A 24803-nucleotide genomic window follows, 5' to 3' on the forward strand; every position below is an offset into this window, starting at 1 on the left:
AGCCAGTACATCAGGAGACGTGGAGGAGGCCGTAGGAGGGCAACAACCCAGCAGCAGGACCGCTACCTCCGCCTTTGTGCAAGGAGGAGCAGGAGGAGCACTGCCAGATCCCTGCAAAATGACCTCCAGCAGGCCACAAATGTGCATGTGTCTGCTCAAACGGTCAGAAACAGACTCCATGAGGGTGGTATGAGGGCCCGACGTCAATAGGTGGGGGTTGTGCTTACAGCCCAACACCGTGCCAGACGTTTGGCATTTGCCAGAGAACACCAAGATTGGCAAATTCGCCACTGGCGCCCTGTGCTCTTCACAGAGGAAAGCAGGTTCACACTGAGCACATGTGACAGACGTGACAGAGTCTGGAGACGCCGTGGAGAACGTTCTGCTGCCTGCAACATCCTCCAGCATGACCGGTTTGGCGGTGGGTCAGTGATGGTGTGCATTTCTTTGGGGGGCCGCACAGCCCTCCATGGGCTCGCCAGAGGTAGCCTGACTGCCATTAGGTACCGAGATGAGATCCTCAGACCCCTTGTGAGACCATATGCTGGTGCGGTTGGCCCTGGGTTCCTCCTAATGCAAGACAATGCTAGACCTCATGTGGCTGGAGTGTGTCAGCAGTTCCTGCAAGAGGAAGGCATTGATGCTATGGACTGGCCCGCCCGTTCCCCAGACCTGAATCCAATTGAGCACATCTGGGACATCATGTCTCGCTCCATCCACCAATGCCACGTTGCACCACAGACTGTCCAGGAGTCCTCCCAGTCCAGGTCTGGGAGGAGATCCCTCAGGAGACCATCCGCCACCTCATCAGGAGCATGCCCAGGCGTTGTAGGGAGGTCATAGAGGCACGTGGAGGCCACACACACTACTGAGCCTCATTTTGACTTGTTTTAAGGACATTCCATCAAAGTTGGATCAGCCTGTAGTGTGGTTTTCCACTTTCATTTTGAGTGTGACTCCAAATCCAGACCTCCATGGGTTGATAAATTTGATTTCCATTGATCATTTTTGTGTGATTTTGTTGTCAGCACATTCAATTATGTAAAGACAAAAGTATTTAATAAGAATATTTCATTCATTCAGATCTAGGATGTGTTATTTTAGTGTTCCCTTTATTTTTTGAGCAGTGTATATATATATATATATTTTTTTTTACCTTTATTTAACTAGGCAAGCCAGTTAAGAAAAAAAGTATTATTTACAATTAAGAAAAAAAGTATTATTTACAATGACCACCACATGATGCTGCCACCACAAATCGTCATACCCAAGAAGATTTGAGGCTGTAATTGCTGCCAAATGTGCTTCAACAAAGTACTGAGTAAAGGGTCTGAATACTTATGTAAGTGTGATATTTCAGTTTTGTTGGGGGGGTTTTTGCATTTTTTTGCATAAAAAATTGAAACCTACTTGGGTGAAAAAATAAGACAATTTTTTTTACCACAACTTGTTTTAAAGACTTACAATAACACTACTATGAAAGGACATATAGATTACACTGTAGGGCATTGCTTTCCAACCCTCTCCTTGGGTACCACCAGACCTTTCACATATTTGTCGAAGCACTGACACAACTGACACACCTGATTCAATTAGTCAAGGAAGGGCTTGGTGGTGATAGTTGACTAATTGAATCAGGTGTGCCAGTTTACAGATGCAAAAAATGTGACATCCCTGGTGGTCCCTGAGAGGGTTTGGAAGCACTGCTGTAGGCTATATTACCTGTCAATGACGTGTTATTACACTGACTCAGGTGAAAGACAAATATGTATAAGAGAGATTGCTGTGGGGTCTTGCTTCCATTCAGCCACAAAAGCATTAGTGAGGTCGGGCACTGATTTTGGCCGATTAGGCCTGGCTCGCTGTCGGCATTCCAATTCATTCCAAAGGTGTTCGATTGGGTTGAAATCAGGGCTCTGTGCAGGGCAGTCAAGTTCTTCCAAACCGATCTTGACAAACCATTTCTGTAAGGACCCCCCTTTGTGCACAGGGGAAAGGGCCTTCCCCAAACTCTTGCCACAAAGTTGGAAGCACAGAATCATCTAAAATGTCATTGTATGCTGTAGCGTTAATATTTCCCGAACCATGAAAAACAGCCACAGCCATTATTCCTCTTCCACCAAACTTTACAGTTGGCACTATACATTGGGGCAAGTAGTATTCTCCTGGCATCCGCCAAACCCAGATTCGTCCGTCAGACTGCCAGATGGTGAAGTGTGATTCAACACTTCAGAGAACGCGTTTCCACTGCTCCATAGTCCAATGGCGGCGAGATTTACACCACTCCAGCCGACACTTGGCATTGCGCATGATGATCTTAGGCTTGTGTGCGGCTGCTCGACCATGGAAACCCATTTCATTAAGCTCCCAACAAACAGCTATTGTGCTGACGTTGCTTCCAGAGGCAGTTTGGAACTCTGTAGTGAGTGTTGCAACCAAGGACAGACGATTTTTACGCGCTATGTGCTTCAGCACTCGGCGGTCCCGTTCTGTGAGCTGGTGAATCCCACCACTTCACAGCTGAGCCGTTGTTGCTCCTAGACGTTTCCACTTCACAATAACAACACTTACAGTTAACCAGGGAAGCTCTATCAGGGCAGAAATTTGTTGAACTGACTTGTTGGAAAGGTGGCATTCTATGACGGTGCCACATTGAAAGTCACTGAGCTCTTCAGTAAGGACTGCAGATGTGGCCAAGGCAATAAATTGCAATGTCCGTACTGTGAGACGCCTAAGACAGCACTACAGGGAGACAGGACGGTGCGCTGATTGTCCTCGCAGTGGCAGACCACGTGTAACAACACCTGCACAGGATCGGTACATTGGGAACATCACACCTGAGGGTTTGGTAGGTAAAATGGCGCCGGAAGAAATGGCAGCAGTTTTACGGGCGCCCAACCAATTGTGCTATTATGTGGGGGTTTTTCGCGTTATTTAAGTTATTTTGTATATAATGTTTCTGAAACCGTATCTTACGGCAAAAAATAGTTCTGGATATCAGGACAGCGTCCACTCACCTCGGATTAAACAAATATTTTTTTCTACAACAAAGACGACGCACAAGACATTCTCCAAACACACCACAGGACCGACATCCCCGTTATTAGCAAGAGGAAGCGACGCAGGTACAGAGGACAAAGAGCCGGATGCCTGGTCAGGACCCGGAGAAGGCGACTGGGAAAGCTGCCGTTAACGTCAATACTACTCGCCATGCAATCATGCAATCATTGGACAATAAACTAGACGAGGTACGATCACGAATATCCTACCAACGGGACATCAAAAACTGTAATATCCTATGTTTCACGGAATCGTGGCTGAATGATGACATGGATATTCAGCTAGCGGGATATACGCTGCACCGGCAAGATAGAACAGAACACTCCGGCAAGACGTGGGGGGGGGGGCGGTCTGTGCATATTTGTAAACAACAGCTGGTCCACGAAATCTAAGGAAGTCTCTAGATTTTTCTCGCCTGAAGTAGAGTATATTGTGATAAATTGCAGGCCACACTACTTGCCTAGAGAGTTCTCAGCTATACTTTTCGTGGCTGTTTATTTACCACCACAGACCGATTCTGGCACTAAGACAGCACTCAGTCAGGTGTATAAGGAAATAAGCAAACAGACGCGTACAAAGCTCTCCCTCGCCCTCCATTTGGTAAATCCGACCACAACTCTATCCTCCTATTTCCTGCTTACAAGCAAAAATTAAAGCAAGAAGCACCAGTGACTCGGTCTATAAAAAAGTGTTCAGATGATAAACTACAGGACTGCTTTGCTATCACAGACTGCCGGGATTCTTCCGATGGCATTGAGGAGTACACCACATCAGTCACTGGCTTTATCAATAAGTGCATCGAGGACGTCGTCCCCACAGTGACTGTACGTACATACCCCAACCAGAAGCCATGGATTACAGGCAACATTCGCACTGAGCTAAAGGGTAGAGCTGCCGCTTTCAAGGTGCGGGACTCTAACCCGGAAGCTTACAAGAAATCCCGCTATGCCCTGCGACGAACCATCAAACAGGCAAAGCGTCAATACAGGGCTAAGTTTGAATCATACTACACCGGCTCCGACGCACGTCGGATGTGGCAGGGCTTGCAAACTATTACAGACTACAAAGGGAAGCACAGCTGCGAACTGCCCAGTGACACGAGCCTACCAGACGAGCTAAATCACTTCTATGCTCGCTTCGAGGCAAGCAACACTGAGGCATGCATGAGAGCATCAGCTGTTCCGGACGACTGTGTGATCACGCTCTCCGTAGCCGACGTGAGTAAGACCTTTAAACAGGTCAATATACACAAGGCTGCGTGGCCAGACGGATTACCAGGATGTGTGCTCCGGGCATGTGCTGACCAACTGGCAGGTGTCTTCACTGGCATTTTCAACATGTCCCTGATTGAGTCTGTAATACCAACATGTTTCAAGCAGACCACCATAGTCCCTGTGCCCAAGAACACAAAGGCAACCTGCCTAAATGACTACTGACCCATGCACTCACGTTCGTAGCCATGAAGTGCTTTGAAAGGTTGGTAATGGCTAACATCAACACCATTATCCCAGAAACCCTAGACCCACTCCAATTTGCATACTGCCCAAACAGATCCACAGATGATGTAATCTCTATTGCACTCCACACTGCCCTTTCCCACCTGAACAAAAGGAAGACTTATGTGAGAATGCTATTCATTGACTACAGCTCAGCTTTCAACACCATAGTACGCTCAAAGCTCATCACTAAGCTAAGGATCTGGGACTAAACACCTCCCTCTGCAACTGGATCCTGGACTTCCTGACAGGCCGCCCCCAGGTGGTGAGAGTAGGTAGCAACACATCTTCCACGCTGATCCTCAACACTGGAGCTCCACAGGGGTGCGTGCTCAGTCAGTCCCCTCCTGTACTCCCTGTTCACCCACGACTACATGGCCAGGCACGACTCCAACACCATCATTAAGTTTGCAGACGACACAACAGTGGTAGGCCTGATCACCGACAATGACGAGACAGCCTACAGGGAGGAGGTCAGAGACCTGTCCATGTGGTGCCAGAAAAACAACCTATCCCTCAACGTAACCAAGACTAAGAAGACGATTGTGGACTACGGGAAAAGGAGGACCGAGCACGCCACCATTCTCATCGACTGGATTGTAGTGGAGCAGGTTGAGAGCTTCAAGTTCCTCGGTGTCCACATCAACAACAAACTAGATCCAAACACACCAAACATGGTCCAAACACACCAAGACAGTCGTGAAGAGGGCACGACAAAGCCTATTCCCCCTCAGGAAACTAAAAATATTTGGCATGGGTCCTGAGATCCTGAAAAGGTTCTACAGCTGCAACATCGAGAGCATCCTGACTGGTTGCATCACTGCCTGGTCCGGCAATTGCTGGGCCTCCGAACCGCAAGGCACTACAGAGGGTAGTGCGTATAGCTCAGTACATAACTGGGGTCTAAGCTGCCTGCCATCCAGGACCTCTACACCAGGCGGTGTCAGAGGAAGGCCCTAAAAATTGTCAAAGACCCCAGCCACCCCAGTCATAGACTGTTCTCTCTACTACCGCATTGCAAGCAGTACCGGAGTGCCAAGTCTAGGACAAAAAGTATTCTCAACAGTTTTTACCCCCAAGCCATAATACTCCTGAACAGGTAACAAAATGGCTACCCGGACTATTTGCATTGTGTGACCCCCCAAACCCGCTTTTTACACTGATGCTACTATATGCATAGTCACTTTAACTATACATTCATGTACATACTACCTCAATTGGGCCGATCAACCAGTGCTCCCGCACATTCACTGTAAACATGTTGTATTCGGCGCACGTGACAAACTTTGATTTGATTTGACCTACGGGACAGGTACAGGATGGCAACAACAACTGCCCGAGTTACACCAGGAACGCACAATCCCTCCATCAGTGCTCAGACTGTCCGCAATAGGCCGAGAGAGGCTGGACTGAGGGCTTGTAAGCCTGTTGTCTGGTGAGGACCTGCCTTACATCACCGGCAACAACGTCGCCTAAGGGCACAAACCCACCGTCGCTGGACCAGACAGGACTGGCAAAAAGTGCTCTTCACTGACGAGTCGCGGTTTTGACTCACCAGGGGTGATGGTCGGATTCGCGTTAATCGTTGAAGGAATGAGTGGTACACCAAGGCCTGTAGTCTGGAGCGGGATCGATTTGGAGGTGGAGGGTCCGTCATGGTCTGGGGCGGTGTGTCACAGCATCATCGTACTGAGCTTGTTGTCAACAGTCATTTACAACATTAACAATGTCTACACTGTATTTCTGATCAATTTGATGTTATTTTAATGGACAAAAAAATGTGCTTCTTTTTAAAACAAGGACATTTCTAAGTGACCCCAAACTTTTGAACGGTAGTGTGAAATATATATATATATACACATACACAACACCACTTTACATTTGAGAACAATAATGATATTTGTGTGTGCCAATGTATAAAATGTACAATTAAATGCTGCATCATAGAGCAGCTGGTGAGTTTGGCAATGGCTTTTTTTTGGAGTGACAGTGCAGTAAGTGGAGCTGGTGGTGGAACCAACTAGTTATCTGCTTCGATTCAGTCAGGATGCGATGCTGGATAGGAGTGATGTCAGAGGTGGCTGAAGGTGTTTCCGGGTATGGGGTCTAGGGTGGCGGGTGGCTTGAAAGGTGCTTTGCGTCAGATGTCTGGTAGCTTGAGTGGTGCTCAGGGTCGGCATCAGGATGTCCTCCTGTGGACATAGGCTCTTCCCAGACAGCAACCTCAAGCATTCCCCTGTCCTCTTCTAGCTGGGTGTTCTCATCAAATCAAACTGTATTGGTCACATACAAGTGTTTAGCAGATGTTATTGCGGTTGTCGCAAAATTCTTGTTTCTAGCTCCGCCAGTGCAGTAATATCAAACAAGTAATATCTCACAATTAAACAGCATATACATCATATAACATATACCAACATCTTCCTCTCCCTCTTCCTGTCCTGTCTTGTCCCTACACCTGGCTATCCCTGGCTGTCATATTCCCACTTGTGGGATGTGATTTTACAAATGGGTCAATGAATGACATGATTGGGAAGAAACGGCAAGAACAGTGGTTGCTGGCTGCAGCCCCAGTCCTCTTTCTTTCCTTCTCTGCCTTTTAAATGTTTAATCTTCTACAAAGTGACCAAAAAAATAAATTACCTTAAGCACTTCTCTCTCCATTTTTCACACACACACACACACACACACACACACACACACACACACACACACAGCACGCACGCACGCACGCACGCACGCACGCACACACACACACACACCATAGCTTGTGGCTAGCTAGACTTGGCAACATGACAAGCTAACGTTAGCTAGCTAGGTAGAAATGTGGCCTATCTTCATTTTATAGCCTATTAACCAACCTGGTATCTTAACGTGTGCAACAAATTTCCATCCTGCATTTTTGGAATTCTGTTCATGGTATACATCAGAAGTTGTATAGAATATTGCAGGGTACACGGACAAAATGATTCTCTATGTTTTTGTGTTATCTTGACTGTGAAGATGGAGCACGGATTGCGACAATTGCGTAAAATTTACAGTACGGCAATGTGTTGACGCAAGCTGTGTGCACACAGCGTAAGCCTTAAACTTCTGTCTGCTCCACAGACCCGGGCCCTGTAAAGGGCAGCCCGTTGGTTCCTGCACCTAATCATTCCAGCTTCACAGTGGGGAGGGGGCAACATGCTGGCTTTAGGGGACCTAAACCCCCGACAACGCAGCAAACTGCCATACCCAGGTTAGGGCCCTGAACCAGGGCAGACCTGGAGGAAAACCGTATTTTTCTGCAGCCGCAGCAATGTTCTGCCCTCCCAACCCCTCTTGAGGTAAAAGGCTCAGCCAACCTACAGCCTAGCCCTAAGCGGTAGAGGAGGATAGTGTGCAAAGACTACGGCTTCCTTGCCCAACATGCTCTCTCTGGTTTAACGTGAGCCATTCTTCTCCACCTCGCGGAGGCACGTCTGCACAAAAACACACCCAAAAAAACATACCCTGTGTAGCAGTGCACTTGCTCATATCTGAAAATGGAGGAGATGCACTTTACCCCCAATTGCCATCCTTCCTTAGTCTCTCCCCTCGGCACCTTCTTAGGTTCCAGCCAGGGACAAAAGTCAGCATTTGTCCGCTCTCCCTCTAGTCTCTTCTGACATTTCTGACATGAGGAGCAGGATGACAGGTTGCCATTTGCCATCCTTCATGGCCCTCTTCCCATGCCTTGGGGCATTTTGCCTCCAACTGTCTTGCACGCAAGCGAAAACAGTAGAACAGGCTCCGTCAGCTGCTCTCTCGCACAAAGCCCTGCTCGGTGACATGCTTGGTCCAAGAGGATCAAGCATGTTTTGCAAGAAAAACACTATGCTCATATGCCTCAGACACATTACGAGGTATCCCAATTAACTAGGAGACACTCTCTGCCCCCCTGCGCCACGGGTACACCCTGTCAACGGTGATGGCCTACGCTTTTCTCTCCCGTATGCCTAGCAACCCACACTCTCACAAGCAGAGTGAGGTAACAAGCTTATCCCTCATCTTCGAGCCCCTGGCTGACCAGGGAGGCTGGTTGGCAGAGATCACTCCCCTGCTTTTACAACCAGTCCTGGTAGCTACCGTTACGCAGGGATCTTCTGACACAAGTGTACCTAGAGATTTGCCAACCTCGCCCGGTAGCCATGGCCATCTGGGCATGGCCTGTGAGAGGATGGATGTGACAGGCCTGACACTCAAGATCATTGACACGGGCCCCTTTACATGCTCACTTTATGGAAACAAGTGGTGCGTTTTTTGAGAAGTGGTGTGAACTACACAGATCCTTCCTTAAATGGTCTGTATCTGAGGTATTTATGCATTGATGATATCTACCAAAGGCAACAAAAAATGAAAAAGGATTTTTCGCATAGGGTGCCTTTCCTTCACTGCCACGGGCCATTTGGGAACTGATTTTGATATATTTTACTTTTTACCCCTTTTTCGTGATATCCAATTGGTAGTTAGTCTTGTCCTATCACAGCAACTCCCGTACTGACTCGGGAGAGGCGAAGGTCGAGAGCCATGCGTCCTCCGAAAAAAGACCCGGCCAAGCCGCACTGCTTTTTGACACACTGCTCGCTTAACCCGGATGCCAGTCACACCAATGTGTCGGAGGAAACACTGTACAACTGGTCACCGAAGTCAGCGTGCATGCGCCTGGCCCGCCACAGGAGTCGCTAGAGAGCGATTGGGACAAGGACATCCCGGCCGGCCAAACCCTCCCCTAATTCGGACGACGCTGGTCCAATTGTGCACCGCCTCAGGTCTCCCGGTCGCGGCCGGCTGCAACACACAGTTTGGGAACTTTTTGGTCAAAATTAGAGTATACCCACTTCTCTAGACATCACTGCATAGGGCCGATGGAAAGACAGCAGTCCCACACAGCATGATGTTAAAGGATAAGCAGTCCATAAACTTGGACATAATAAGCCAGTAGGTCCCAATCATAAGAATACAAAAACATAACAATTAAGCATTTTCCAATCAAAATGTACAACTATTACTTCCCATTGCAAAAAACATTTCACGTTTAGCACACAAAGTAACCGGTGACCTAAAGTTTAAAGTGGACTGACAGCATTTTAACTACTTTTCAGATATCAAACAAACAGACTCATATCAGTTTATGCTACAAAACCAACTTCAAATTTTATTGGTCACATACACATGTTTAGCAGATGTTATTGTGAGTGTAGCGAAATGCTTATGCTTCTAGATCTGACAGTGCAGCAATATCTAACAGGTAATATCTAACAATTCCACAACAAAACCTAATACACACAATCTAGTAAAGGAATGGGATAAGAAAATATAAGTATAACATATAATGGTTGAGCAGTGACAGAGTGGCTAAGATGCAATAGATAGTAAAGGATACAGTATATACATATGAGATGAGTAATGCGAGATATGTAAACATTCTTAAAGTGGCATTATTAAAGTGACTAGTGTTCCATTAATTAAAGTGACCAATGATATCAAGTCTGTAGGTAAGCAGCAGCCTCTCTGTGCTAGTGGTGGCTGTTTAAAAATCTCTTAAGGATCAGGCCCTTCTTTTCAATTTCCACCTAAAATGACATACCCAAATCTAACTGCCTGTAGCTCAGGACCTGAAGCAAGGATATGCATATTATTGATATCATTTGAACGGAAACACAAAATTAATGTAGGAGAACATAACCCAATAGATCTGGTAAAATATAGGTAGCCTAGTGGTTAGAGGGGTGGCAGGTAGCCTAGTGGTTAGAGCATTGGACTAGTAACCGAAAGGTTGCAAGATCAAATCCCCGAGCTGACAAGGTAGAATTCTGTCGTTCTGCCACTGAACAAGGCAGTTAACCCACTGTTCCTAGGCCATCATTGAAAATAAGAATTTGTTCTTAACTGACTTGCCTAGTAAAATAAGTTTAAAATAAAATAAACACAAGTTTTCTATTTTTGTTGCATCATCTTTGACATGAAAAAGAAAAGCCACACATTCAGCTAGGAAGTTGGATGTAATTTAGATGGTGTCCACAAGAGGGCAACAGTGTATGTGCAAAGTTTGACTGATAACTTCAAGAATGAGCAAGCTACATGACATTTAGTATGAAGTCACCCAGGTGTCCCTCACGATTTTCACAAATGTACCCAAGTGGCCGAATTGGTAAATTGATAAATTTTCAAGAACATAACTATAGAAAACATACAAAAATGCTATGCTAGTAAAAAATACAAGTTTACACACTCCCAGGAATGTCATACATGTAGCTTCCCTACATGTAGCTTCCCTACATAAAATGTACTAACAGGAGATGTGACAAGAATGCTGATCCAATGTCTCCAAAGACAAATTAATTACTTAAAAATCATACAATGTGATTTTCTGGATTTTTGTTTTAGATTCCGTCTCTCACAGTTGAAGTGTACCTATGATAAAAATTACAGACCTCTCTATGCTTTGTAAGTAGGAAAACCTGCAAAATCGGCAGTGTGTCAAATACTTGTTCTCCCCACTGTGTATGTATATATATATATATACACAGTATATCACAAAAGTGAGTACACCCCTCACATTTTTGTAAATATTTGAGTATATCTTTTCATGTGACAACACTGAAGAAATGACACTTTGCTACAATGTAAAGTAGTGAGTGTACAGCTTGTATAACAATGTAAATTTGCTGTCCCCTCAAAATAACTCAACACACAGCCATTAATGTCGGTGATACAATTGTGCACCTGTAAAAGTTAGTGAGGGTTTTTTGGTGACAAGCCCAATTTCTTCAGCCTCCTGAGGTTGAAGAGGCGCTGTTGCGCCTTCTTCACTGCACTGTGTGTGCATGCACCATTTCAGTTTGTCGGTGATATGTACACCGAGGAACTTAAAACGTTCCACCTTCTCCACTGCTGTCCCGTCGATGTGGATGGGGGGTGCTCCCTCTGCTGTTTCCTGAAGTCCACGATCATCTCTTTTGTTTTGCTGACATTGAGTGAGAGGTTACTTTCCTGACACCACACTCCGAGGGTCTGTCGTTGTTGGTAATCAAGCCTACCACTAGTGTGTTGTCTGCAAACTTAATGATTGAGTTGGAGGCGTGCATGGACACGCAGTCATGGGTGAACAGGGAGTACAGGAGGGGGCTGAGAACGCACCCTTGTGGGGCCCCAGTGTTGAGGATCAGCAGAGTGGAGATGTTGTTTCCTACCTTCACCATCTGGGGACGGCTCCAGGACCCAGTTGCACAGGGCGGGGTTGAGACCCAGGGTCTCAAGCTTAATGATGAGACTTATATTTCTCTCACTAACTTTAAACATCAGCTATCTGAGCAGCTATCTGAGCAGCTAACCGATCGCTGCAGCTGTACATAGCCCATCTGTAAATATCCCAGCCAATGTACCTACCTCATCCCCATATTGTTTTTATTTACTTTCTGCTTTTTTGCTTTTGCACACCAGTATTTCTACTTGCACCATCATCATCTGCTCATCTATCACTCCAGTGTTAATTTGCTCAACTGTAACTACTTCGCTACTATGGCCTATTTATTGCCTAACCTCCTCACGCCATTTGCACACACTGTATATAGACTTTCTATTTTTTCTGTTGTGTTATTGACTGTACGCTTGTTTATTCCATGTGTAACTCTGTGTTGTTGTTTTTTTTTCTTTTTTTTTCTTCACTCTGTGTTGTTGTTTGTGTCACACTGCTTTGCTTTATCTTGGCCAGGTCGCAGTTGTAAATGAGAACTTGTTCTCAACTAGCTTACCTGGTTAAATAAAGGTGAAATATATATTTTTTAATTATGAGTTTGGAGGGTACTATGGTGTTGAATGCTGAGCAGTAGTCAATGAACAGCATTCTTACATTGGTATTCCTCATCCAGATGGGTTAAAGCAGTGTGCAGTGCAATGGTCGAATGCTAAAATAAGAATTTGTTCTTATTAACTGACTTGCCAAGTTAAATAAAGGTAAAAAATAAAAAGGTAGGATGGAGGTGATATGATCCTTGACTAGTTTCTCAAAGCACTTCATGATGACAGAAATGTCTAGTCCTTTAGTTCAGTTACCTTAGCTTTCTTGGGAACAGGAACAATGGTGGCCATCTTGAAGCATGTGGGGACAGCAGACTGGGTTAGGGAGAGATTGAATATGTCCGTAAACACACCAGCCAGCTGGTCTGCGCATGCTCTGAGGACGCGGCTAGGAATGCCGTCTGGGCCGGCAGCCCTGCGAGGGTTAACACATTTAAATGTTTTACTCACCTCGGCCACGGAGAAGGAGAGTCCACAAAGCGCGAAAATAAGTTGTTTAATTTGTCTGGAAGCAAGATGTCGATGTCCGGGGACGGTTTTCTTTTTGTAATCTGTGATTGTCTGTAAAAGGTATTAAAAATAATATATATTTGACTCAACGTTCCATGAGGTACGCTAAGGCATTGATGGATGCAGTTCAATGCATGATTAATATAATTCACCAATACATTTCTTGGTAGTCCAAAAAGTATTGCTATCAGGTTGTAAATCACAGCTGGCTTGGTACATTGTTTGATGCCAACATTCGGGATGCACTGTTTCCGTTTCAATGACTCAATATTTTGGATAAAAATGGATCAATATAACTAAGGCTGGGAATGTCAATACAATCAAGCTAGCAAGGGCAATGATCACAAGTCAGTCATTGCATGGCTAATAGGCTAGCATATCTATTTGTGTAGCAAGCTAAAAACACGGAGTCTAAAGTTAGCTAAATAGGTAGCTGCTAGGAGGATGTCATGTCATGCCATTAGAGTGGGTGAGTGACTGACTTTTTCCACTCATCGTTTTTCGGGGGTTATACACAGCTGGAGGTGCAGGTGTCATTTGGTTAGCAGGCGATAACTTCAATGACTGTTATACAGTTAGCAAATCTCTTGTGTTTGCAAATTCACTCTGCCTATCTACTCCGATTTCAGAACACTCTTGTCTGAGTGTGCCAGAGTGCAGAACGCAGAACTGATGAATTAACGAACGTGCAACACCTGCTGAATATGACTGGTGTCAGTAAATGTTAAAGTGATAGTTAGTCAAGAACGCTCTACATAACATGTACTGTAAACAGCCTAACCAGCTCTGCTACCTACGGTGAGTAAAATGGTCAGAGTGAGGTGTTCTCTCATTTGTGTCTGGAAGTAGCTAGCTAGCAAGCTAGCCAACCTTAGCTAGTTAGCTGGGGTGCTTGGTTGGGACAAGCATGCATTGGCAGGCGAGCTGCAGAAGGAAGAGGAGATTACAATTCCCCATCGTTATCAGTGCAATTTTGACGGCCTACTAGCTGAAAAAGTTTGACAGGATTTTTCTAATGTTCCTTCGTTCGATATTAGCTCATCTTGCTCTGGCTAGCATTAGTTGTTGATCTTGTTGTTGATGTGCATAACTGAGGGAGAGAGAGCCTACCTTTTTTCATGGTTGTTTGATCAATAGGATTGTAAAGTTCCCAAATGTAAGAGGACTCCCGTGGTGTTTTACATGGCTTTTGGCGTTCCAATGATCTGAAGTTGTGATGTTGCAACTGCCTGTAAACACACAGTCCAGTTCAAAGTGAATGATGGCAGGTCCGTGTGGCAAATGGCTTATTTGTATAAAGGTGTACTTTAGCTCTGATTCGCTATAGTGCACCAGTCTGTCCTGAACAAAACAGATGTTTTTATTCAGTTTTATTTACTGCAGTGTCTATTAATTGTCCAAATGCAAATACCTTAGTATACGTGTGAAATGTGAAAATGACCATATCTAAGTGGTCGCTTGTCAGATTTTTTTTTTTTAAGTGTGATATAAAAATAAGTTTTTCCTTTGTCATTATGTAAAATTGTCGATTTGACGAGGAAAACATTTCATTTAATCCATTTAGAATAAGGCTGTAACAAAACAAATTGTGGAAATTGGGAAGTGGTCTGAATACTTTCCGAATGCACTGTTTATGAACAGATTGTAATAAGATTTCATGTTGCATTTCAAGTGAAACTCACAGCAATGTTTCACACACAAGTTCTGTCCAGCTAGCATGCTGTTGTTGTCGTGTAATTTGCAGCGGCTGCAGCAGGTTTTATCAAAGAGGATGTTGTTGCTAATTTGTTATATTCTCCCTTTTCAAGAGTAACTTTCAATAGGAAGTTACGTTCAAATGATCATCATCATCTGGTGAGTGGAACTGTGTTTTTTACTGCAGCACGCTTGCTGTTGTTACCCATCTCTTTTAAAATAACTTGGACAGTGGGGAAACTACTGCTCACTATTGCGCATTGACCTGTTTGCCTTCAAGAAGGCAGAAGTTGCCATACATTTTTGTAAAAACGGTCCCACTCAATAAGTCAATGTAATTGGTTGATTACACTGTCACTCCAACATTTTGCCCTAATATAGTTGAATGGCAGATGCCTTTATCTAGCTCTGATGGCCTTGCCAATGGCTAGCTAGATTTATCTCCTAGCCAAATCCTGATTGGATCTTTTTTCTCTTCAGTGTTAACCCTTTCCTTTCCAACAAAAACTGAAAAGATTAAATCACATTATTGAAAATAATAATTAGCATTATTATAATCATTATTTTATAAATCCTTAGCCCTTCTTTGAAGGCGTTGTGTTTTGGGTTAGTAATAATTTGTATTTGTATTGCCTCTATTTGTATTTGTATTGCCTCTATTTTCCCTCAGCATGCATTTTTTCACTATTCGAGTGTCTGAAGAATCGATATGTTCTGAAATATGAACACAGAAATACTGGACATTTTGAACTTTATTATGGTGGTGATTTGACCAAATTACACTCATGGTCTTGAATTGGACTTGCATTCTTCTGGTCTCGGTCTTGACTTTGTCTTAAACACAACACAATGCTGTACCGTCTGCCCTTATGCCTGCAAAGCGAGTAAGTGGGCTGCACGCCCTGTCATTCGTGCCTACAGTTTGCCCTGGGATTCTCCTAGGTAATGGCCATATACCCTAGTGAGACATTGAAACAAGTATTTGAAATAGAATGTAGGGTTACTTGAGTAACCCTGGTTTTATCAGAATATGAGTAAGATGTCTCACCGCAATTCCCTGCTCGCAAGAGCAAGTAAGAGGCATGCTTGAGTGACGCCTTATAAGGAGGAGAGGGGCTCACCTCATTCGCTCCTCGACCGGTCTGTCTACAACAGACGATGTGTGATTGGTTCTTCGAGCTGTCAGTGATCAGCTAAACGAATCCCATAGTGAGACATCTCACTCATATTCTCATAGAACCGGGGTTACGCAAGTAACCCTACGTTTCTTTAGCTAAGCTTCATAGCTACAGCTTTAGTGTCTATAATGTAGATACTTTTCTTTTCAGCCTAGGAGGCTTTATAAAAAATGTAATAAAAAAGTATAACAGTTAGGAAAGATAGCGGTGACTACAGCTGCATTTGTTTTCTTTTTGAGGGGAGGTATGGTAGAACATTTTGGTAGTTGAGTCCTTAGGGGCATACATAGACATAACAAGAGCATGTATATTCATAGGCTGGCTGGGTGGTTTCGAAACAGTAGTCACTTATTTTTACAGATGTATCACAAGTCACTTTTGCACCTTGAACATCTGTTTCATATTTGCTATTACTGTCAATATCGCTCCATATTTCCTTTAGAGAGACCTTATCATGTTTTTGGAGGGTTTTGTTAGGCAAGTGTAGCCTCACAGCCTACATGAGGCCTAACTACTGTACCTCACAGTAACATAATATTGTTGCTGTAACTGCCATACCTGCTTTGTGTGTGTGTGTGTGTGTGTGTGTGTGTGTGTGTGTGTGTGTGTGTGTGTGTGTGTGTGTGTGTGTGTGTGTGTGTGTGTGTGTGTGTGTGTGTGTGTGTGTGTGTAGAGCTACGGAAGGCAGAGGAGAGCAGTAGCGAGGTGTCTCAAGACGAGTCATGCTCGGACACAGAGGAGCTGGTAGACGAAACCCATAACAGGGATGTGGAGGACGGCACACCGGACGAGTGTGAAGATGACGACATGGTCAGTCTGTGTGTGGGTGCGTGCACGAGAATGTGTGCGTGAAGCCTGTATGGATGGTGGTGCAAGCATTTGTTTGTGTGCTTGCGTTAGTATGAATAAATATGTTTGTGTGTGTGTGAAGGAACTTGTGTGTGGCCGTGTCTGAATACCCATACTTGCATCTTAAATAGTAGGCCGTTTGAGTATGTGAAAAAATACAGTTTTATAGAATGTGACATTTCGAAAATCTAGTATACTTTAAATGCCTGGATGTCATACTCATGTCAGCTTGACAACAGCTGATCAATTAGATATGGGGATGCACTACCGAAATCAATGAAGAGCACATTCTCAATACGCAAAAATAGAACCTTTTATAGCACACTTTTATATTCACTTTTCGGGAATTCCACAGCCACAATGCATTGGAAGGGGGGGCTGCGAGTTTTGATTAGCTAGATCTCTTCAAGCAAACAACAAAACAAGTTGGAAGATGGCGATTAGTGAAGCTTCTACGGTGGTGTATATAATTTGTTCTCTTTAAAATGATCATGATTATTTCATCCTGTGATTTAAAAAAAAATATGTTACAGATCAGGAGCTTGCTGCTTTACCTAGCTACGCACTTTAGTAGAAGTTGAAGTTATAACTGTTCAAACAGTAATGTTAGCTACAGGGTTTCTTGCTTGCTGTTGAGCGACAACTTTTTTAAACATTAGCCTAGCTAGCTAGCTAGCTAGCTAGCTACTTGTTGTAAATACCAGGGCTTGTGTTCAAACTATTGCAGGGTCTGATGACAATACCAGGTATTGAATTCAGTGGCGAACACGACAGGATAAATGCTTCAAAATAAAACGGTTTTTAGTAAGTCATGTGGCCATAGTTAGCTTTCTTGCCACTGCACAATGCACTGCCACTATCTGTACCTAACGTTAGTAACGCGGTAGCCTACATTCCTATTTTCCACGGCGGTGCTGGTCCCACCACTTCCTTTTTCTTCCATATAGTTCTGATTTGTCACATCGATTTTATTTGTGTTGAGCTGATTGTAATGTTCATGCTATGCAATATTAGTTTCTACCTGAACGGTTACAGCATGAATGGGTCTAGCTAGTTTTATTGCACATAACCTGTTATGGTGAAAGTAATGGTAAGCTGCACTCATTAATGTTTCACCTTCGCACTCCAATTCGATAAAGTATGTGGCAGTCCTAGCTATCTACAGAAAGATCACACAATTCTACTTTACTCATGTTTTGGTTAATGTTGTGCTTCATCTTATGTCTTTTTCAGGATCTACGTGAAAGAGTGTGAGCTGGAGGGGCAGCTAGCTGTCACCTCAACAAGCGTTCAGTCTCACTGCAGAATTAAACGTTTATCCACGTTCTCCAAATGTCACATTTCTAAGTGTTTTTGTTGCTCCTACTGCGCTGTATTGTTCTGTTACTCCAAACGTCAAATTTCAAAGTTAAGATTTAAGTTTAGACACCCATTCCAAATGGGTAAAAACAAAAAATTCTAACCAATGCCCATGACTGGGATTGAACATATGCCCATCCACCACCACAACACTCTAACAAAACCCAAGCCTATTTGATGATAAAAGTGCTCTTGGTTGCCCCTAGTGGCCGGCTTTGAAGGCATTTCCTGATGTCTTTGGGACATGAATAGACGTCCAATTTCGACGTCAATCTTGAATGATCTCCCTGGTGACCTGCATGGGTGAATAAGAAGTGGGAGAACCAAACATACACTGTATGCTACTGTGTGTTATCTTGACATTTATTGCTGTGCTGTACTTGGCTAATAAAGTTCCCCTTTTCTTTGAGAGCAACAACACTTTCCCATCTATTTCCTATGCTTCACCGGCACATTCATGTAAGTGTGAAGATATACATGTTAGAGAGGTGCACGTGTTCCAGAGAAAATTACTGCAATTGGCATAATACCTTTTACAGGTATTTACATATAGTATGTTTGATGCTGAAAGCTATCCTTTTCCATATTTTTTAGGAGTTAAAAGCTCCCCCCACCGGAGTCAGCACGAAGGGAAGGGAGGCCACAGCCACATCCTGGGAGTGGTATGCGGTGATTGATGAGTTGCTGGGGGGCTGCCACTCCATCAACACACCAGTTATCATCTCCTCATCCTCCCTAGGTGCAGCTGTGGGCTGCTCTCCCTTCCAGAAGGGTCCAGATGTGGAAGTTGGAGAAGGTAAATGCCAGGGAAGCATGCATTATGGCCATTTTAGAGGCCATGATTAAGTAGTTTTATGCATTTTGTATGTATCTTATTTATAGCTATTAGGTATGTATTTTGTACTGTTTTTGGTGAAGTCCTTTGTTTAAACCCAAAGTGGAATGCTGTTCTCATTGAAAAGTGTTTTTTTTGTATGTAAAATATATATATATATATATTTGATATTGGTAAATCTACTGTTGGTGTGTTTTACTTCCCCATTTCAACATTTAAAAAATGCACTCGCACATCTGACCTATCTTGTTGCAGGTGCATGGTAACAACTAGATAAATTGAAAGAAAAAAGAAACCTGCACACTGCTCACTAGTATCACTTTTTTACTGAAGCTTAGGTGTTTGCCTCTTGGCCTTCTTCTGAGCTTTTTGCTCTACTAAACCAAATAAACCATCTTTGGTATAATAATAATACTATGACATTTAATTTCTATAGTGCTTTTCATAACATTCTCAAAGCACATCAAAGCAAAAACAAGCAACACATCATCATGAGTAGCCGAGCTATCTCCCATTCGTTCCTCTCAAGCTTCAGGTGACTTCAATTGATACATGCTTAGGCTTACGATCATCTCAAGTTTACTCCAAATACGTTGTTCCAAATGCTAGCTACTAGGCTAATGTTAACCTAAAACAACACTCCGCTGTAGTGAAAGGTCACTGTTACAGACGATCAAGACAACCTGGAACTTGGGGGGGAAAACGTGCGGCGACTGGGGATTTTTTTTTTGGAACGGTCATCCATCCCGGAATTACAAGTCAGCAACTCTGCATTATCCTGAAGGGAGTATGGATGACGGAGATGTTGGAGTGTGTTTGAGGACACAGATGACGTGTGTTTTGGCTGCAGCACAGTATTGTACTAACACCCCTCCTTGTCTGAATGAATGTTTGCTCCAACCATATGTTATATCGCATGATATTACATTCAATTCTCTCAGTGGGCACTTACATTTCTCCTCACGTCTTTCCCCAGGAAAACGAGCACCTTTCAGAAATGGACTCCATCCTGCAATAAAAGGCAAGTTGTTCTGAATGTCGAAATACTCAAGTGACGTAAAGAAACCTGTGTCCGTTTGGATTGTCAGGAAATGTGCATGGCCACCGGGCATTGGTAAATATGTCAGAACAGAACTACTCTGATCTACATTCACAGTGTGCTATTTAGACAGCCTGATCCAAACATCATGGCGTTACCTAGTCAATCATATAAATCCCAGCAAGAAAGAGTGTAGCTGGTAAACGTGCTTTATTCACTTGTTTGTAAACATGGATAAATGCTATAGCACTCACATGGATAACGTCTGGGTAGCTTGCAATGTAGGTCTTTTTTAATTAGGCGGGTGAGCAATAATACTTGGAAAAACATGGAGAACCAGCCGCCATTTATTTATCAACACAATAATATATCAAGTAGATACAGGGACTATTCTTGGAATAGCACTACTGTACCTGAAGTTATATTGAATAAAATATACTATGCTTGCAGACCTAATTTTTAGTTGAAGATCAGCACAATATTCAATGAAATATACTATGCTTGCAGATTTCATTTGAATTGAAGATGAATCAGTTTTGTTTGTCTGAGAGTTCTGTAGATAATGTATGAATACATACATAGAAATCCACCAGAACTCAAAAATACTTACTTGAAAACCTGCTATCCAACAGTACCAGCAAAGATTCAAGATAAAATGTATCAAATCCCCCATTTACTGTAGTAAAGTTAAAAACAACATTTGTCTTGGCTCTCAGCTAGTGTCAGTTACAGATATTTAATGGGAAATTGTCCGCATTAATCTTGACCCAGGTGGAAAAATTATCAAAATCAGGGAAATTATACTGATTGTTTTCTCTAATCTGGTATTCAAGGTGAAAAGGCTAAACTTTTCTTGCGTTTCAACCACCTCAGCCACTGCGATATTGCAAGGCTTTCAGAAGACAAACACGCCACAGCATCAGTAATCAGTTTCTGATTTCACTGTATGTTGTTTATGGAGCTCTGCAGTGTTTGTGTGGCTCCTTGGTGTGGCAGCGGTTCCCAGCCAATCACATTTCCCCATTTCTCCTCTGAGCAAACACCCAGTGTGGCCCAGGAGACCCAAGCCAAATGAACACAGAGCAGGACACCAATTTCCCCAGTTCGTCAGGCTGCCTCCCCGACGGACACATGTGTTTATTTACACGTTGACGCTCACAGAGAGTGTTTGTATTGGACCAACCCTTTAGGAGGGTTGTTTTCATACAGTAGAATGGGGAAATTCACATCTGAGCCTTTATAGAAATAACATTTGAACATACAGGTAACTAAAATATAGGAAACACTTGAGTAAATGAGGGATACAAAGTATATTGAATGCATGTGCTTCCACACAGTTGCGATTCCTGAATTCATGAAGCAGTTAACATCCCATCATGCTTAGGGTCATGTATAAAAATGCCCAGTTGCCCATTAGTTTGGCTACCATGGCTAGAAGAAGATATCTCAGTGACAAGGAGCATAGGGGGTTTAAATGGGGCGGGTGTGTCTGTCGCCAGATCTCGACCCAATTGATTCTGTAGCTGCGCCTGTCAGTGTTTTCCACCACCAACAAAACACCAAATTATGGAATTTCTTGTAGAAGAATGTTGTCGGATCCTTCCAATAGAGTTCCCAGACACTTAGAACACGGAATCTATGCCAAGGTGCATTGAAGCTGTTCTGGCGGCTCGTGGTGTCCCAATGCCTTATTAAGACACTTTACGTTTGAATTTCCATTATTTTGGCAGTTACCTGTACATCGTGATGTGAGGCAGAGCACTGCTGGTTTTCATCCTTCCCCTTTAATCGGGGACTGAGTGAATGACCTGAAACAAATATACTGAACAAAAATATGAACGCAACATGTGTGAGCACAATTTTCTTTACATCCCTGTTAGTGTGCATTTCTAATTTGCCAAGATAATCCATACACTGATTAAACAGCTTTGCACAACCAAAGAATCTCTGCACTAACTGTCAGAAACAGTCTCAGGGAAGCTCATCGTCTTGACCACTGGCACGCTGGATGGCAGACAACGTGTATGGCGTTGTGAGCGAGTGTGACGATCCTGAGGCCCATTGTTGTGCCATTCATCCTCCGCCATCACCTCAGGTTTCGTCATGATAATGCAAGGCCCACTGTCACAAGGATCTGTTAACAATTCCTGGAAGCTGAAAATGTCCCAGTTCTTCCATGGCCTGCATACTCACCAGACATGTCACCCATTGAGCACGTTTGGGATGCTCTGGATCGACGTGTTCGACAGCGGGTTCCAGTTCCCACCAATATCCAGCAACACTGGAGTGTGTGTGACACCTCATACAGTGTCACACTGTATGAGGCAAATGGTGGTCACACTAGATACTGACTGGTTTTCTGATCCACGCCCCTACTTTTTTTTTTTAAGGTATCTGTGACCAACAGATGCACATCTGTATTCCCAGTCATGTGAAATCCATAGATTAGGGCCTCATTTATTTATTTCAATTGACTGATTTTCCTTATATGAACTGTAACTCAGTAAAATCTTTGAAATGTTTATGTTTATATTTTTGTCCAGTGTAGAAGCCAAACTCTTTGAGGCGTGGGGCAACCGAGCAGGGCTGGCCACTATATCGACATAATGGTAGGGGAAATACTGATACTGCGGACCAGTACCCCTGGAGTGCCCTGTTGGTAGCTTTTCCCAAAGTTCTGTCTGTACTCTTACAGGAAAGGCCAATAATCTTGTTTTAAACCTGTGTATATTATTGCCTTATGTAATAGTCCTGTGTGTGTGTTGCACGGGTGAATGCTACAGTACACTATGGTGGTGGGTGAAGTGAGTTCCCCCCCATGCAATGTAAAGCACTGTGGGCACCTCGGAAAGAGCTATATAAATTCAATCAATTACTTATTATTCAAAACTCAAAGTAATGTATGAATGGAGCCTATCTGAAAATGTCCAACTGTATTGACGGTAATGTTCATACTGTGTTGAACAACTTGTCTTCTCATGTGCGTTCTGCAAGAGCAGCCATTTTCCTTTTGCCTCAGTTTTGAGTATTAGACACATAAAGTATGACTTTATGTTACCAATTAACCCTAGAGGCCCCAGACTCAGCAGTGGCTGGCCTGTAATGGGCATGCCCCCAAAGAGCCATAAATTCCAAGACCATACCTTAACGATTACAGCAGTCTGTCCCTCCATTCAGCTCCATAAACAGGTGCTGTGTCTTAGTATGAAGATGCACTCTAAATGTATTTTCACCCGTAAAAATCGATTAATTTGTAACACTGTTTTTGGTACCAGAGCCAGGTTCTCTCTATTTTCTTGCTTGGCTGTGGCCTGGAATTTTCCCTCCTTTTGTTTGTCTCTGAAGTCAAGGGGAAAATATTTTATGTTAGCTATTCGGCTTTAAAAAGCAACTGAGGAAAAATAAAAACACATGTGAGGATTGACAGTAATCCAGCCAAGAGGTTTTTCTTTTTTTGGTCAGTATGCTCTGATGCTCTCCATGTTCAGACACATCTTAATACTGCTCTTCCTTTTCTTGTCCAGTCAGCGGGGAGCTGGAAAAGACTGTTGACTGGAAACTGTGTTAGTACCACAGACTCCACAGGAAGACACTCAAACCATAGGGTGCCGTCAAAACCCACAACACTGGCCACAGATGACTGACAGCACTGTCAAGCAGAGAGGGAGGCGCTCCCTTCAAACTGAGATCTCAAAAAACCACTACACCTCTGGCTGACACCACCAGACAATCAATACAGGAATTAAAGACGTATTATTTTTTTATAACCATGGGGTTCCCACTCGTCCAAAACAAGCAGAACATTTCAAACTGAGGAACGCTACTAGCGAAAGAAAAGACTGACGTTTTTCTACTGTATGCTACAGATCCCTCCAATTGACCATCACTTGTTGTCCATCCTTCCCATTACCTCTTCAGTCTTGTTTTTATTTAGATACTGATCGGTTCAACTGTTATTTTTAATGACTGCCTATTCCTCTGAAAGAGATCTTTACACATATAAATAAGCTGTTTACTTGGCCTTGTGCTTTCACTGCACATATCCTTTCAAATCTCTCTGTAGAACCTGGCAGGGTTTTCATGAAGCAGGGTGAAGGAGCAAGCTAACTTACATTAAAGAGAAATATTAACAACGTTCCTGGTCTGTTTACCACTGGGTTAGAGTTAACAGGTCAGTAATATATCCCAGCAGGCAAAATGTGGAACACATCTTATGTCATTTTCTGGTTAAGAAGACAAAAGGCCTTATTCTTATCATGGAAGTTGAGCGTTACAGCGTGATTGACATTAAAAGGCAATGTTCCCACGTTAGCGGAGACTCCATTCACAGTAAACCCTGCAAATGTCAGCTCAATCAGAAATGGTTATTAAATGTAAAGCTTACAACCAACTGCTCTCTGTTACAACCAGGTAAATATTTTTCATGGCAAGACGACATTTGGTTATCTTGGACATATAACCAGATTGCAACTAAAAAAATATGTATTTTTCTGGTTGCTACCAGTTTTGCCTGCTGGGATTGACCCAGTTTCAAGATTAACTTGCTTAGACTATTGGAGAATATGGGATTGATTGAAAATGTTTACTCAAGTCATTAATAATCATGCTTTGGGGAATATCCAGGTGTCCTGGATCTGTTTAATATCAAAGTGGAAGTTCTAGCTTTTCCACCTGATCAAGGCCATGTTCAACCTCACCTCACCTTGCCTGAACAGGATTGGCAGAACAAAAAGTATTTGGGAAGATGGGGAACAGGCTGGCCCGCATAAAGAACAGATGGAATGCCAGTTTGACAGCAAGTTAGTAAGTAAACACTAGCCAGGCCTGCTATTTTATTTATAAAGCTCTATTTAAGCATGTTCAATAAGTAATGTTTTATTTTAGTTCTGTATCCATTGATATTTGTTGGGTATTTCCCAGGTGACTAACTTCCTGGTTCCGGTTGCCACATAATGGTTATTTTA

The 24803-nt window shown here is 43.4% G+C and overlaps 1 protein-coding gene and 1 long non-coding RNA gene across 3 annotated transcripts in view; one reads left to right on the plus strand and one right to left on the minus strand.

The window, feature by feature from the left end:
• The window catches only part of LOC139535379 (RNA-binding protein Raly-like), a 132412-nt gene extending 108436 nt beyond the window's left edge, over positions 1–23976 (plus strand). The window contains exons 9-12 of one of the 2 annotated variants that reach the window (XM_071334733.1): positions 16431–16567; positions 18560–18761; positions 19777–19825; positions 23368–23976. In XM_071334733.1, the coding sequence (XP_071190834.1) occupies positions 16431–16567; positions 18560–18761; positions 19777–19825; positions 23368–23407 (428 nt within the window). In that variant the 3' untranslated portion in view covers positions 23408–23976. Of the gene's footprint in view, positions 1–16430; positions 16568–17839; positions 18384–18559; positions 18762–19776; positions 19826–23367 lie in introns of those variants that run through there. The other variant, XM_071334734.1, reaches the window with a different exon arrangement.
• On the minus strand, positions 12628–14161 carry LOC139535384 (uncharacterized). Its single transcript, XR_011667113.1, has 3 exons — positions 13995–14161; positions 12825–12935; positions 12628–12689 (listed from the first exon to the last, which is right to left on the minus strand). It is a non-coding gene; the product is annotated as an uncharacterized lncRNA (long non-coding RNA).
• Positions 23977–24803: the final 827 nt, after the last annotated feature.

The sequence above is a fragment of the Salvelinus alpinus genome, chromosome 12, assembly GCF_045679555.1.
Source record: "Salvelinus alpinus chromosome 12, SLU_Salpinus.1, whole genome shotgun sequence".
NCBI lineage: Eukaryota > Metazoa > Chordata > Actinopteri > Salmoniformes > Salmonidae > Salvelinus > Salvelinus alpinus.